Source organism: Panthera uncia (genome assembly GCF_023721935.1).
Source record: "Panthera uncia isolate 11264 chromosome C1 unlocalized genomic scaffold, Puncia_PCG_1.0 HiC_scaffold_3, whole genome shotgun sequence".
Classification (NCBI taxonomy): Eukaryota; Metazoa; Chordata; class Mammalia; order Carnivora; family Felidae; genus Panthera; species Panthera uncia.
This window is the reverse complement of record NW_026057584.1, coordinates 77,253,528-77,266,888: the sequence shown is the minus strand read 5'-3', so window position 1 is coordinate 77,266,888 and position 13,361 is coordinate 77,253,528. Positions and strand designations below refer to the sequence as shown.

Sequence of the window (13,361 nt, the reverse complement as noted above, 5' to 3'; positions counted from 1 at the left end):
ATTTCAGCTGGTTAGAACCTAAGGCTGCCTGTCTGTGTCTAATGAGAAAAGGCCATGTTTGTAGCCTAGCTGATGAGTTCTGTTGACTGTGACTTCCTTAATTAACCCAGTATGTATATCCCTGCCCAGCCCCTTCACTGAGTTCCTTTAAGAATGGCCTGGTTTTCTGATTTGGGTTGCCTTAGTCTTGAACCTTAGTTATTAAGTGGAATCCAATAAATGCTTTGCCTTTTCCTTTTCTGCAGAGCAGGCCTCTGCATAGGCAAGGTAACCTTCCTGGTGGCCAGTGAGGGGAGGCAGGAGGCTAGCTAGCATAAGCATTAGTAGATTGAATTAGTGAGAAATGTGTAATTATGGAAGTCATTAGGAGATACACCAGGAGAGATACCATACAGGTTTATCCACAAATGTCCTTTAGCTGTGACATTAGTTTGAGCTAATTTATGTCTAGCACAGAACCCACTGGGTATGTGCCCTGTACAGAGTGTTGACAATCTGTTTACATGCTTTTAAACTTTAAAAACTGACCCCTAATTTATGAGAGACGTGACTTATATACGATTTTTAGAAGTTTAATTTTTTGAACATTATTAAGTCTATGTGCCAAGTATTCTTCTTTGTACTGGAACTCAAATAGAACATGTTTCTACCCTTTTAAAAGCTTTTATTCTATCAAAAGCTAGATAAGCACATTTACTGTGGTATAGTAGAACAAGGATCAGAGAGTCAGAAAGCTTGAGTTTGAATCTTTGATCTGATGTGTGTGTGTGTGTGTGTGTGTGTGTGTGTGTGTGTGTGTGTGTGCGTGTGTCTGATTTAAGGCAGATAATTTATCTCTGAACTTCACTTCCCCCATCTATGAAATGGAGTTAATATCTACTTACCACAAAGGGAGGCTTGAGTGCGATAAGAGATTTAAAGAATATGGCAAACTGTAAAGTGTTACTGAAAGATAAGTCAACAATCTTTTAGACACAAAAAGCACTGCCCCAGATGGAAAGGTAATTGTCTTCTTGGGTTTGCATTAATAAAGTCGTTTTTAGCAGGGAGAAGAAATTTTGAGATCATTACTGGAGAAATTTAACTCCTAGGTCTCTAATTTATTAAAATACTTGCAATTGACATAGCAGCTTAATGAGGATTCTGTGATTCTTGGATGTGAAGGTGACCTGGCTGTGACATCTGTCATCCCATTAATCCTTCACCACTCCTTGTGTGTCCCTCCCTAAGTTGTGCTCTTGGTCTAAGAAGAGCACCATCCTTGATAGAGGAGTGCCTTTCTTCAGTCAGAAGTGTATAAGTAGCTGCATTCCCTTGCTACAGCCTCCAAACAAGCTCTCAAAGTCCATTTGGAGTAGAACGTAGGGTGTCAAGCTTGCAAGACTCCAGACACATCCAAATGAGGCACTGCACATGGCAGTCTGCCTTTCCTTGGGGGAGAAAGATTCTCTGGTCCTAAGGTTTGTTCCCTCCCAGTGCATTTTGTGGCCTGGTGTCCTGAATGTTAAGAGGTAACTGTGCACTCTTTGCTTTGAATGCTTCTGGGGAATGATTAAAAAGCCCCAGAGCAATTGTTATTTCCCATCCAGAAACGTATCATGAAGAAAGTTTGATCACACAAAGAGATAAATGGCACGAGGTCAAGATGGTGGTCATGTTATATAATTAGACATTTTGAAGGAAATTTGGATTTTATTTTTTTATTATGTATATTTTTTGTTTTAGAGAGCATGAGTAGGGGAAAGGGGCACTGGGAGAAAGAGAGAAGAGACTCTTAAGCAGGCTCCATGCTCCGTGCAGAGCCCACTGCGGGGCTTGATCCCATGACCCTCAGATCATGACTTGGGCTGAAGTCAAGAGTGAGATGCTCAACTGATTGAGCCACCCAGGTACCCCGAAATTAGTATTTTAAAAGCTCTTCCAAATGACATCAGTTCATATTGACAAATCACCATGATTAAAGAATACTTTTATCCCCAAGAATAATATTTCTGTATAATGGGACTCAAGTCATTAAGCTACTCGTGTCAGTGTGATGTTGGGCAAGCACGGAACTAGTTACTGAAAATTGCTCATGGGATAAGCAGACCTGGAGGTGAGGATGATGGAAAATTGCCAGCCAAGGCGTTTTTGGCTTTCAGTGCAAAACCCAAAATTCTAATATTTAGAGGAAAAAACTGTTAATTTAAATAAATACAATGCCAGTAATCCTTCCAATGTCCTTCAAAGTAAATGTGTTTTGGCGAGGTGCTGATATTCTCCAGTGTAGTTACCCAAATGTTTTTACTGTGCAAACGGCCATATTGAAGACACGGGGCAGGCGGGGGCGGGGGGAAGAGGTTTGGTGAGCCAGATGCTGGATGTATAAATCAAATAGTAGCCCCTTTTGAGATTAGACAGACAACTCCAGGTTTTAGGAAAATGACTGGGGCTTTCTTTGTATTCTTTCTCCATACCAGTTTTATTTAAATCCCTGGATGGAGGCTTGAATTTTCTGAGTAGTAGATACAATGTAGACCTCCTATGTTGTGAAGCGTCAGGCTTCTTTATGTTCTGTTGTGGTTGTTTTGTTTTGTTTTGGAAATAGATTAGTAAATTATTCAAACAAATGAAAACTGTGTAACAACAGCAAATTTTTGTAAGCGCATTGGGAAAAGTATGTATTAATTACAGACTTCTTCTATAATTTCAGGGGAATAATTAAAAGGAAATACTTACAGGATCAATAAATGCATATTTGATAAAGCCCCTCTGGATCACGACAGTCTTGAGCAGAAAATGGGGAAAGGTGCATATATTGACTGTCAAAAATGGGATTCACTAATTGAGTGGATGACAATATGTTACATGTGCTAGTCAACCAGATTTTGTTGTTTTAAAGGAAAAAATACAGCTCTTCTGTTGTGAAGATATTATGTAAAAGAACAATCATTAGACATCTGTTAGCAACTGTCCATAGATTTAAATGTCGGTCCTCAGGTAAATACCACATTGGTCAGAGTAAACTTAATGTTGAGTTTCCTGTGTTAGGGACCTTATATTTAGAGGTAGGAGGTATTTGCTATAGCACAACGGAACACAGTTTGAGTTGTTACTGGCCATAGGAATTTTAAATTTGGATAATTGGATTGTATTATTAAAAAGAGTAAGTTTTTCTGATATCCTGATATATCTCTGGCATTATCTATTGTCATACATAAGGTTGGATATAGTAACTGGCTTCTAGATGGTTTATCACTTCATTTTTTGGAGTTTTTTTGTGATTATTTTAGTCTTTAGCTGGGCTATTGTTAAAGCCCTATGGCAGTTGGGTCCTATCTGGCCCCTTAGTGAAGTGATGGTGATTTAAAAACAACAACAACAAAAAAAAAAAACAGAAAAAGAAAAAGGACTTTATACATAGACTATTCGATGGCACTAGAGATGTCAAATACCTGTGAATTGTTATTTAGAAGTTGCTCGCAGATTGGAAAATGGCGGGGAGGGGGGATAATTACAAACATTATGCTGATCTTTTTTGTTAACAGCTATGTTGAGAATCAGTTCATCTACTCTAAAATGTCTCCTGATCATCTTCTTAAATGTTTATTTATGTTGAGAAAGAGAATCCCAGGAGCCTGAAGTGGGGCTTGATCTCATGAACCATGAGATGATGACCTGAGCCAAAATCAAGAGTTGGATGCTTAATTGACTGAGCCACTAAGGTGTGCCCCCTGATCATTTTTAAATGGGAAATATGGACAGTTGTCTCACTACAAGTCCCTTCCATCTATTTTAAATCATTTTAAATAACAATAAAATGTATGTTTTCACTAATGAGATGATCTTTAGAAAGGCTTTTCTATATCTGTAAGCAAGAAGACTTGAGTGGACCAGGAAGGATGTTGTGGTTCCCTGTGTTGGAAATACACATGCTTGAACATGCTGGCCAGTTGTCAGTGTTGTGAAATACTAAAACTCCATTGTGGCATAAGCAATAATCAGGTTAAAAAGAATTACTAGAAAAGCATCTTTTCAGGTTGTCGTTGGAGGAGGCCCTGATAAGAATTGTTTTGATTTCATGATAAATCTTAGTTTTTCCTTTTAGTGCTGATTCATTGTGTGTGAAGGGTAGCATAGGTCCAGAGAAAGTTGTGAAACCTAAGAACAACACAATAAGTAGGATAAAGTCAGCACCTGTATGACTACTACTTGGGTCAAGAGAGAGAACCTTGTGGCCTCTTCGGTCACTTGGAATTTCCCTTCCCCCACTTTGATCCCCTGTCATTTTTATGCTCATCATCTCTTCCTCCATCCCCTAGATGTATAGGTATGTATCAATAAATAAAATCACCTATGTATATGTCCCTATTAAAATTTAATTTTGCCTGTTGTGTAAATCCATAGAAGTGAAGTCACATTCTTTTTGGCTCAACATCAGGTTTGTAAGATCCATCCATACAGGAGAATATGGTACAGTTTGTTCATTTTCATTGGAATATAATGTACGATTATATGAACATAATACAAGCATTCATCCATTTTATAGTTTGTGGGCATTTGGGTTTTACCCAGTTTTTTACTGCTGCTTATTCTGCTTTGGACATTTATGGTCTGTAATACCTGATACACATGGGCATGAGTTTCTCAAAGTGTGCTTCCATCCATAGCATCTGTATACCATTTGTTAGTAATGCCGATTCTCAGGACCCATCCCAGATCTGCATTCAAATACTACCTTGGAATATATATTATATATATTATATGCTTATTTTAGTGACCGTGCTTTTGCTACAAATATTTCCAGGTTTTCTAATTTGGAACTGCTTCGGGAACCCATTAATGATTATATACGTGCATATGTACTCATACAAAGATACACTCACTTGAGTCTCTTAGCGATTGACCCATTCCTCATTTTTGAAACAAATTAGTTTTATCCAGTTTGAGTCAAGTTTTTGGTATTTTTGAAAAATAACGTTCAAAAGAACTATTTGCCAACATTGAAGATAGTCCAAAAAATATGCAGTAGACGGAAGAACTACCCAAAGAGGATGTGAATACACGTTGCGTGAAGCATCATTCTAGAATGAGAGCAGCGGAGCACTGAAGACATAGTGTACTGACTCCACAATAGGGCAGACGTGGGCTCAAATCCACTGCTAACACTGACTAGCTGTGTTGACTGAGTTTCTCTAAGCTTCGTTTTTCTTCTTTGCAAAGGGAGGATAATAACATTTACTCTAAAGATTCAAAACCATCAGTACATGAAGATCATCTGCAGGGTCACACTAGTAAGTGTGAACGCATGTCAGCCGTGGATCAACAGTATTAATCTGAGTGGGGTGGGTGGTCACACCTTCGTAGCCCTCATGCTTTTTACTTTTGTGCTTCCTGCAGGAACGATTCCAGGTGAAGAATCCTCCCCATACATACATTCAAAAGCTCAAAGGCTATCTGGATCCAGCTGTAACCAGGAAGGTAAGATGGATTTGTTTGCACTCTTTGCTCTCCCTTCCTCATTGGTGAGCGGGCACCTCCTGCACCGGAGGGGACTTTCCTTCCTCTGCATTATAGCCTCTGCTTGAGCCTCCAGCAAGACAGCCACCGTGAGGAAACAAAGAAGAAAGCCATCCTTCTCGTGTAAGGAGGTGTTAAAAAGTGCTTTCCTGAGATGGGAGTCATGTACCTCGGATGGTTATTGAGTCACTGCCGTTTCCAATCACACAGGGCTGCAAGTCGAGTCCAGAGGTGTTAAGGCCCCTCAGAAAGCGGGCTTAGCAAAGGGAATACTTGTCTTTCATGCTTTGGTGCATTTCCAGAGGCCTTGAAAAATCACTGTGGCTTTGTCATCCCAGCTGTGTGCTCATATCCTGTGTTGATGCTATTAGCAGCTTCCCCCGGGCCTAACCCTGCCCCTGGCCCCAAGAAGGTAGAGAGAGAATAGCTGATTCCGTTCTCAGCTGACTCTCTCCTTTTACAAACAAGCTGTGCTTTGTGCAGCCACACAATTGGTTTAAACTGATGCCTTGTGGTAAAGCATGTAGCCTGGCACAGCCCAGCGGGCTGGGATCGGTCCTGGGATGTCTCAGGGCAGAGCTGTCCTCACTCAAGATGGGTACAGGCACTCTTCACCAGATACCACTGGTTTTTTGGTTGACCTTCCACAACTCCTGCTTTCAAGGCTGCAGCAACAATAACTTGAGCTGAATTCCCTCTGTTTCAGTGTGTGACTCATGAGAGAAGAAAGGCACACTTTTCCTAGTTGCCTACTGTTTCTAGGGCTCTTGTAATTCTTTTCAAATCTTTTTATCTTCTGCTTCCACTCTAAACGTCTCCACCACCCCCATCCAAGAAAATCGAGCAAATGAGAACAGCTTTTACTTCCTTTTGGAAGTTTCCTGACCTTTTGTCCTGTGGTTAACATGAGACAAGCAGAAGAAATACAATCTAGGGGTGATGGACTATAGACCTTTACTGTCAGCTAGATGCCATATGTGACTTGACTATGGTGCAGACTCCTCTTCTAAGAATGTACCTGCCAAAGTATCATAATATCCCCACCCCACAAATATGGCTCACGCATCATTCTTTTCTTAAAAGAGCCTCTGTCAGTCCCCCTGAATGAGTCTGTCCCCTCTTTCTTGTCTCCTTTTCCAAGGATATAGCAACCTTCAGTTTCATTAGATTACAGAGGGTTAGATGAAGGCACCACCCCTCTTGCCCAACACAACCCAAAAAAAACCAGGAGAATTTTTTGGCTATTTCTTTTTATAGGGGCAGCAAGATTGTGTTTTATTATTTTTAATTTTATTTATTATTATTATTTTTTTTAGAGAGTGTGTGTGCCCATGCTAGTGGCGGAGGGGCAGAGAGAGAGGGAGGGAGGGAGTCTCAAGCAGGCTCCATGCCTAGTGCAGAGCCCAACACAGGGCTTGATGTCACGACCCTGGGATCATGACTTGAACTGAAATCAAGAGTCAGACACTCAACTGACTGAGCCACTGAGGCGCCCTAAGATTCTGTTCTAGAAATAATTTCAGAAATTCCCCAACTTCGGGATGCCTGGGTGGCGAGTCAGACACTCAACTGACTGAGCCACTGAGGCGCCCTAAGATTCTGTTCTAGAAATAATTTCAGAAATTCCCCAACTTCGGGATGCCTGGGTGGCTCAGTCAGTTAAGCGTCTGACTTTGGCTCAGGTCATGACCTCATGGTTCGTGAGTTCGAGCCCCACCTCGAGCTCTGTGCTGACAGTTTGGAGCCTGGAGCCTGCTTTGGATTCTGTGTCTCCCTCTCTGCCTCTCCCCCACTTACACTCTATCTCTGTCTCTCAAAAATTAAATGTTAAAACAAATTAAAAAAAAAAAAAAGAAATTCCCTAATTTATAAACCTTCAGGCAGTGGCTCAGACCCTAGGATTAGGAACCCTCATGTTGCTAAGTGAGGCAGAAACGTTGCTGTTTATGCGTAGACTGAGTGCTCCTCTCATTTACAGCAAGTTCCATTCCCAATTACGTCAACATTTCTCAGATTCTTAGGAAAAAGGAGAGGATAAGAACACTCCTTGAGAACGCTTCTCTGAGTCCATCCTCAAGTTCTGTAAGAAGGAGATGCTTGGAGAGAAAAGGTGGCTTTCTCCTGGAAAAGGCCCAGTTCTCTTCTGGAACCATTATTCCTGAGCTAAGCAAAGAATGTAAAACAAATAAGCTGTTTAGAGAGTGTTTTGCTCCATTGCAAATAACTTCATAAAGGACAAAGATGAGGATATCTGTGTGGGCTGACCTTCACTCCTGACCAGATACCGGACCATGTGTTCACCTGAGTGGCCTGCTTTGGTCTGTGCCTTGCCTTTCAAGATCAGTCATTCTGCTGAGAAAAAGATAAAATGGATGTTGAATCATCCACCCCTGCACTTTCTGTCAGGAGCTGGCAGTAGGAAATGATCTTTTCCACTCAACTTAATTCTCATGCTTAAAGCCTGGAAAGAGGAAATTTTGCTTGGAATAAGGCACGACTTGCAGTTAGAACAGGTTTGAGATTCTCAGCTGTACTACAGTGAGGAAAAGGGAAGATTTCAAATCGGGATTTTCAATTTTAGCCAAACAGTCTAGACTGAGTTGTCTTCCCTAACCTGTGTCTGGAGAGCTTAAATACTTTAACTCATTTATCTTTTGTTCACATTGAATAGAAGATACTTAATTTGCTGTCTTGTGAGAACATTTCTTAAGCATATTCTGTTTAGACTTTCTGCTAAATAGTTTTAAGGGAAATCCTGGAGGGCAGGGAAGGAAGAGCCTAAATTCTATATCTCTGTGACCAGGACTCTGCAAAATAGCCTCCTCATTGAATACCAGGCGGTGCTGGTGTGTGATTTGGGGAGGTGCATTCATACGTCGCGTGGGAAAAGACCATGAAGAAAGGAGTGTGGTTCTCTGCAGGCTGTGCAGTTGTGAAATGAGACCTATTGCGTGGATTTCCAGGGCTCCTCTGAACTCATCCCTGGGCCTGCCTATAGTGGAGAGGGCCAGGGGGAATGTTCCACACTACTCACTGACGGTACCTGGCTCCTTGTTGCTGCTCCCCACAAGCACATGGTTTTTGTGTGTGGTGTCTTGAAGCATTCTCAATACATTTTCGTGACGCAGAGTGCCAACAGTCATTTCCTATGTGTTAGAGAGGTGGATGTCAAGGTTTCTCCATGGTCCCGAGTCCCGCTGACAGTTACACAGCCCTCGAGAGAATATAATACAGGGACAAAGTCAGTTTGGTTTTCTCTGTTACCATGCAGTTGTAAAACTGTAGTGCCTGCCATAGTAAATGCCTGAGAAATGTTATCTGCTACTGTTGTCGTTCCTGGTATCTCCTGGTGTTTTGATGGAGTTGCTCTATTTTGATGTATGCCTCTTAGCCCTTCGGCGGATCCTCTTTATACCCTATTGTGTCCTCGGTGCTACACAGGGTGCCCTTGTGGCTGATGATGAGCTTTCCCTGAGGACCAGCAAAGACCACGGGGAACGAGTCAGAACTGTGCACAAAGCAAAGCTGGGAACGCTGAGTTGCTTTCTAAAAGGCCACATATGCAGATAGTCTGAGACTTGTGACTCTGACATGGGAATGGCCTCTCCAGAGCAGCAGCAGGCCTGGGAATGGGTTCCTCAGCTGTGTGACTGTAGACTCTGCCTCATCAGCGGTCCTCATTGCTGGAAAGCTCTTCAGGAGACACCGGGTTTGGATGTCCCTCCAACTGATACATAACTCTTCTGTCATTTCTTAGGCCTTTCTTGACAAAAGAGGGGAGTGGCTCTTTTTTCATTGTTTTGGGGATGCTTTAATTTCATCTATCTCAATATACCCAGATTCTAAAAACCAAGAAGGTCTTTGGAGTTCTTTAAGAATGGCAGTCAGAGGAAACCGTCAGATTGTTGGCTTCCTTGGGGCCCTGGTGAGAAGCAGGTGGGGTAAAGGAGAAGAAGGTAACAGAAGTCCACCCTTGCTGAGAAGGCTTCCAGTCTTCACCGGGATACCAGGTCCTTCCTGTGGCATGGCAGGGGTTGGATCTGTCCACCGCACATCCTCCCTTTCCAGCCCTCCTCCGTTCCTTCCTGTCCTTGGATGCCTTCGTCTTTGGAACTGGATGAGCCTATTTCCACCACAGTTGTGGTAACAGAGGAGAAGGGTCCCTAATATCCTGAGCTAGAATTCTCACAGCCTTTTCTTGAAAACTGTGTAACATGCAGGTGGTTTGGATTTGTAGCACAGAGAGCATAGAACTCTTCTTAAAAGGCATGGTGTATCAAACGTCCTACTTCCAGAGTGGCCTAAGACTTTGGTTACTCTAAATAAATGTTTCAGGAGGAAATCGTGTTCCTGACAACGGATGTGCATTGCAACTCAGTGATACACGGGGATTATTTAGAGTTAAGAGGATAAAGAAGCATGTATTTACTAGCAGAGGGTGATTCATTGAAGAAAGAAAGACCTGAGGGGGTTCTAGAAGGATCGGTAGGGTTTTTGTTGGCCAGGGAATGAGGAAGGACATGCCAAAAGTAGGAGGGACCTTCCAAATGAGGGCTCATAGGTGGAGGTAACTCTGAATGCTGACTTTTGGGAAATGTTACACTCTATAGAAAATAACCTAACAGTCCTGAGATGGCTGCCTTAGAAAGACCACCTTGCAAGGGTGGCTCTTAGTTGGCACTTGGGAACTTGCATTTCAGGAGAGTTCATAACTTTCCCTGATAAGAAGGATTCGCTGTGCCTAAACTGTTCATGCCAACAATACAGTTTATGCTGACTGCCTTCTTTTTTCTTCCTGGGAGTCTGGACTTGTGGTATGTGCTAGGCAGAGAATGCCTAAGTGACCAGCTCTCAATAAAAACGCTGGCGGACAGCTTTTCTGGTGGACGGCATTTCACAAATACTATCATTTGTGACTCCTCTGGGAGAAGACTGTTGGAAGCTTGTATCTGTTTTCTTCTGGACTTGACCCCGTGCACCTTTCCCTTTGCTTAGTGTGCAATAAATCTTAGCCATAAGGACAACTGTACGCTGAGTTCTAGGAGGGAGTCTTAGGAAATCATTGAAACTGGGGGGTGGGTGGGTAAGGGAACCCCAACACTTAGGTATTTTGGTGAATATCGTAGGGTAGGGAAAAATAATGTACTTACCCAAAGGCACCTAGTATATATGATGTAAGTAATTTTTCAGTCCTTTTGCACAAGCTAATTTTCATGATGAGAATAATTTGTGTGCTTTGCAAAAGGAAATGCAAGAGAAGCCCACTTTAAGAGCAGAGATGTTTTCATATTGTGTTAAACAAGCGGCAGTTACAGCAGTTGATGAAATCTTTTTTGTGAGATTATGTGTTCTTGAATTACAGAAATTCAGGCGGCGTGTTCAAGAATCCACACAAGTGCTAAGAGAACTGGAAATTTCTTTAAGAACCAACCATATTGGGTAAGTGAGCCCATTTAACATTTTAGCTTTAAGGCTTTTGGACACTTTACCAAAAGGCTGAATCATATCCAAAGAATTCAGCTTCCTTGTTGATCATTACAGATTAAGAGACTGAGGTTTAGATGGGCGGAGCCTTGGTTAGTACTTGAGCTGCTATCAGTAGAAGCAGGACAGACGGTCTTTGATTCGGATATTAATAACAATCCTAAAATTCTTTGCTTGGATGCAGTGATAGTGCTTGGTCTGTTGTGTGTGTAACAATTCCTGGCAAATCAGGAACTCGCGAACAAGTAATGTATCCTGGGATCCTGGAGGATCTCTCAGGGAAGTCTTGCACCTGGTTAGTTGAAGCTGCTTCATTGTGCTTTCTTCAGCTCCAGAAGGGACAAGAAACTGGAATGATGTCACCTGACGCCCCTCATTGCACTTAGGTGTTCTGAGTATCTCTGTCCTGCATCCCTAGACTTCAGGACCAGGAGTGTAAATCCACTCCGGAAAATAAAGTTGGGAGAATCTCAACGCTAAGCATTTCTGGGAGTTTTGCATGCGACTTGCCTTTAGCGAGTACAACTGTATTGCATTCTCCCTTACTCCTAGAATGGCATAATTGTACAGTACCTTAGAATAAGAGGATTCATCTCCAAGGCAGAATGATATCAGATATGCTCTTTTGCAGCTTTAGTTCTTTGGACATACCTGTTTAACACCCAGCCAGTTATTTAGGCCCTCTGTGTTTTGATTCTTTGAATTTAACAGAGAGAAGATTATAGACTTTAGATCTTTCAGAATTATTTCCTGCGACATTCTTTGCAAGTCTATTGGAAATGAAGTTTTGCATGTATGTTACATTACAGTTTTGCAGATTATTATGTAAAATAAATACACTCCAGCAATAATAGTTTACTTCTACTTCAGGCTGTGCTTTGGTATAAGCCATTCAAATGGTTCATTTCCACAGTTATTTCAGAATAAGCTTTTTAAAAAAATTTTTATGTTTTTATTTTTGAGATACAGCGTGAGCGGGGGAGGGGCAGAGAGAGAGGGAAACTCAGAATCCAAAGCAGGCGCCAGGCTCTGAGCTGTCAGCACAGAGCCGGGCACAGGGCTCAAACTCACGCACTGCGAGATCATGACCTGAGCCGAAGTCAGATACTTAACTGACTGAGCCACCCAGGCGCCCCAGAATAAGCTTTTTTAAATTGCAGATAATGCAAGGTTGATTTATAGGTGATGAAGCTTGGGTGAGAATGTTCATTTCCTAAAGGATAACTGCACATTTTTCACCTTGAGAATGAAGTATTTGGAAAATGAACTGATTTCTAAAGTTGATAATCACTTTGTCCAAGAAAATGGACTGTCAAGCAGTGGGTCATAGAATCATGGTATTAGAACTGGAAGAGAAGTTAAGGATTACCTAGTTCTTCATTTACAGATGAAAAACATTCAAGACCAGAGAAGGTGAGTAACTCCTATAAAGTCTATGGCTGTACAGCCAGGTGCTGTGGTTCAAAATGCCATGTTCTTTTTCTTACATAGTCTAATCTGACAGCTCTTTCCCTGAAAGGAAGTAAGGTAATCAGGGCCCTGGGATCAAAGCAATGAGGCTTGTCTTTTGGGGGTGAAAGTGGTGGTGATTTAATACAGTTGGGCATCCAAGCTTAGGAAACTCAAATACTTTCCAATATTTACAGATCAGGAACTAGATTCCATTTGGGAAGGTCCAACCCTGGACTGTTGGCACTTCTTCTTGACTGACAATGGTAGAATGAGCTGCAGCCAGGGTTTCTACAAATTGTCAAAGAGCATTACTGAAATAATGTGAAATTGACCATCAAATACCAAAGCAAGACAATCCTTTCTGATACAAAGTTGGCTGAAAAGAAGAGCCTGGGTTGGGCTGGAGCCAGTGCAAATCTGCAAGCAATCCGAGTAGTTTGCTGTTTAGGATACTATAGGCATGTTGAAAGATTCTTACATTTCTTTCATCTTTAGCATCTGAAGTTTCCCTTTGTCTACCACCTATTGTGTGAGACTTTGTGAAAGCTTTGGCTCGAGCAGCAGAAAAATTCATGGAGGCTCATTTTCTGGTTGCATACAACCATATTTTGGCTTCTCCTTATATGGAATGAAGCCACGCACCAGGGCTTTGACCTATCTTGACTGTCCTGAAAACCCAAACTTGAACTGGACTCTTCATTATGGAAACTAACTGGCTTGACCTCATTTGATTGGAAAGTCTTTTGAAGAATTACTCAGTAATGTGAAAATCACCAATTATTACAGTGAGGAATTCTTGGAATGCAATGTGCTATATAAGGTATTCATAGATTTTATTGCCCTTTATTGAGGTACCATAATAGAAGAATAATTGGGTGTCCATTGTCTTATGGAAAAAGAGATCTTGGTTCAGATTTTTGCTGTGC

General features: G+C 41.7%; 1 protein-coding gene across 3 annotated transcripts in view; it reads left to right on the top strand.

Annotated features, from left to right (window-relative positions):
- The window catches only part of FMNL2 (formin like 2), a 316,007-nt gene that overhangs the window by 205,011 nt on the left and 97,635 nt on the right, over positions 1 to 13,361 (top strand). For all 3 annotated transcript variants that reach the window (XM_049615644.1, XM_049615645.1, XM_049615646.1), the window contains exons 3-4: positions 5,380 to 5,460; positions 10,862 to 10,938. In XM_049615644.1, the coding sequence (XP_049471601.1) occupies positions 5,380 to 5,460; positions 10,862 to 10,938 (158 nt within the window). The remainder of the gene's footprint in view (positions 1 to 5,379; positions 5,461 to 10,861; positions 10,939 to 13,361) is intronic.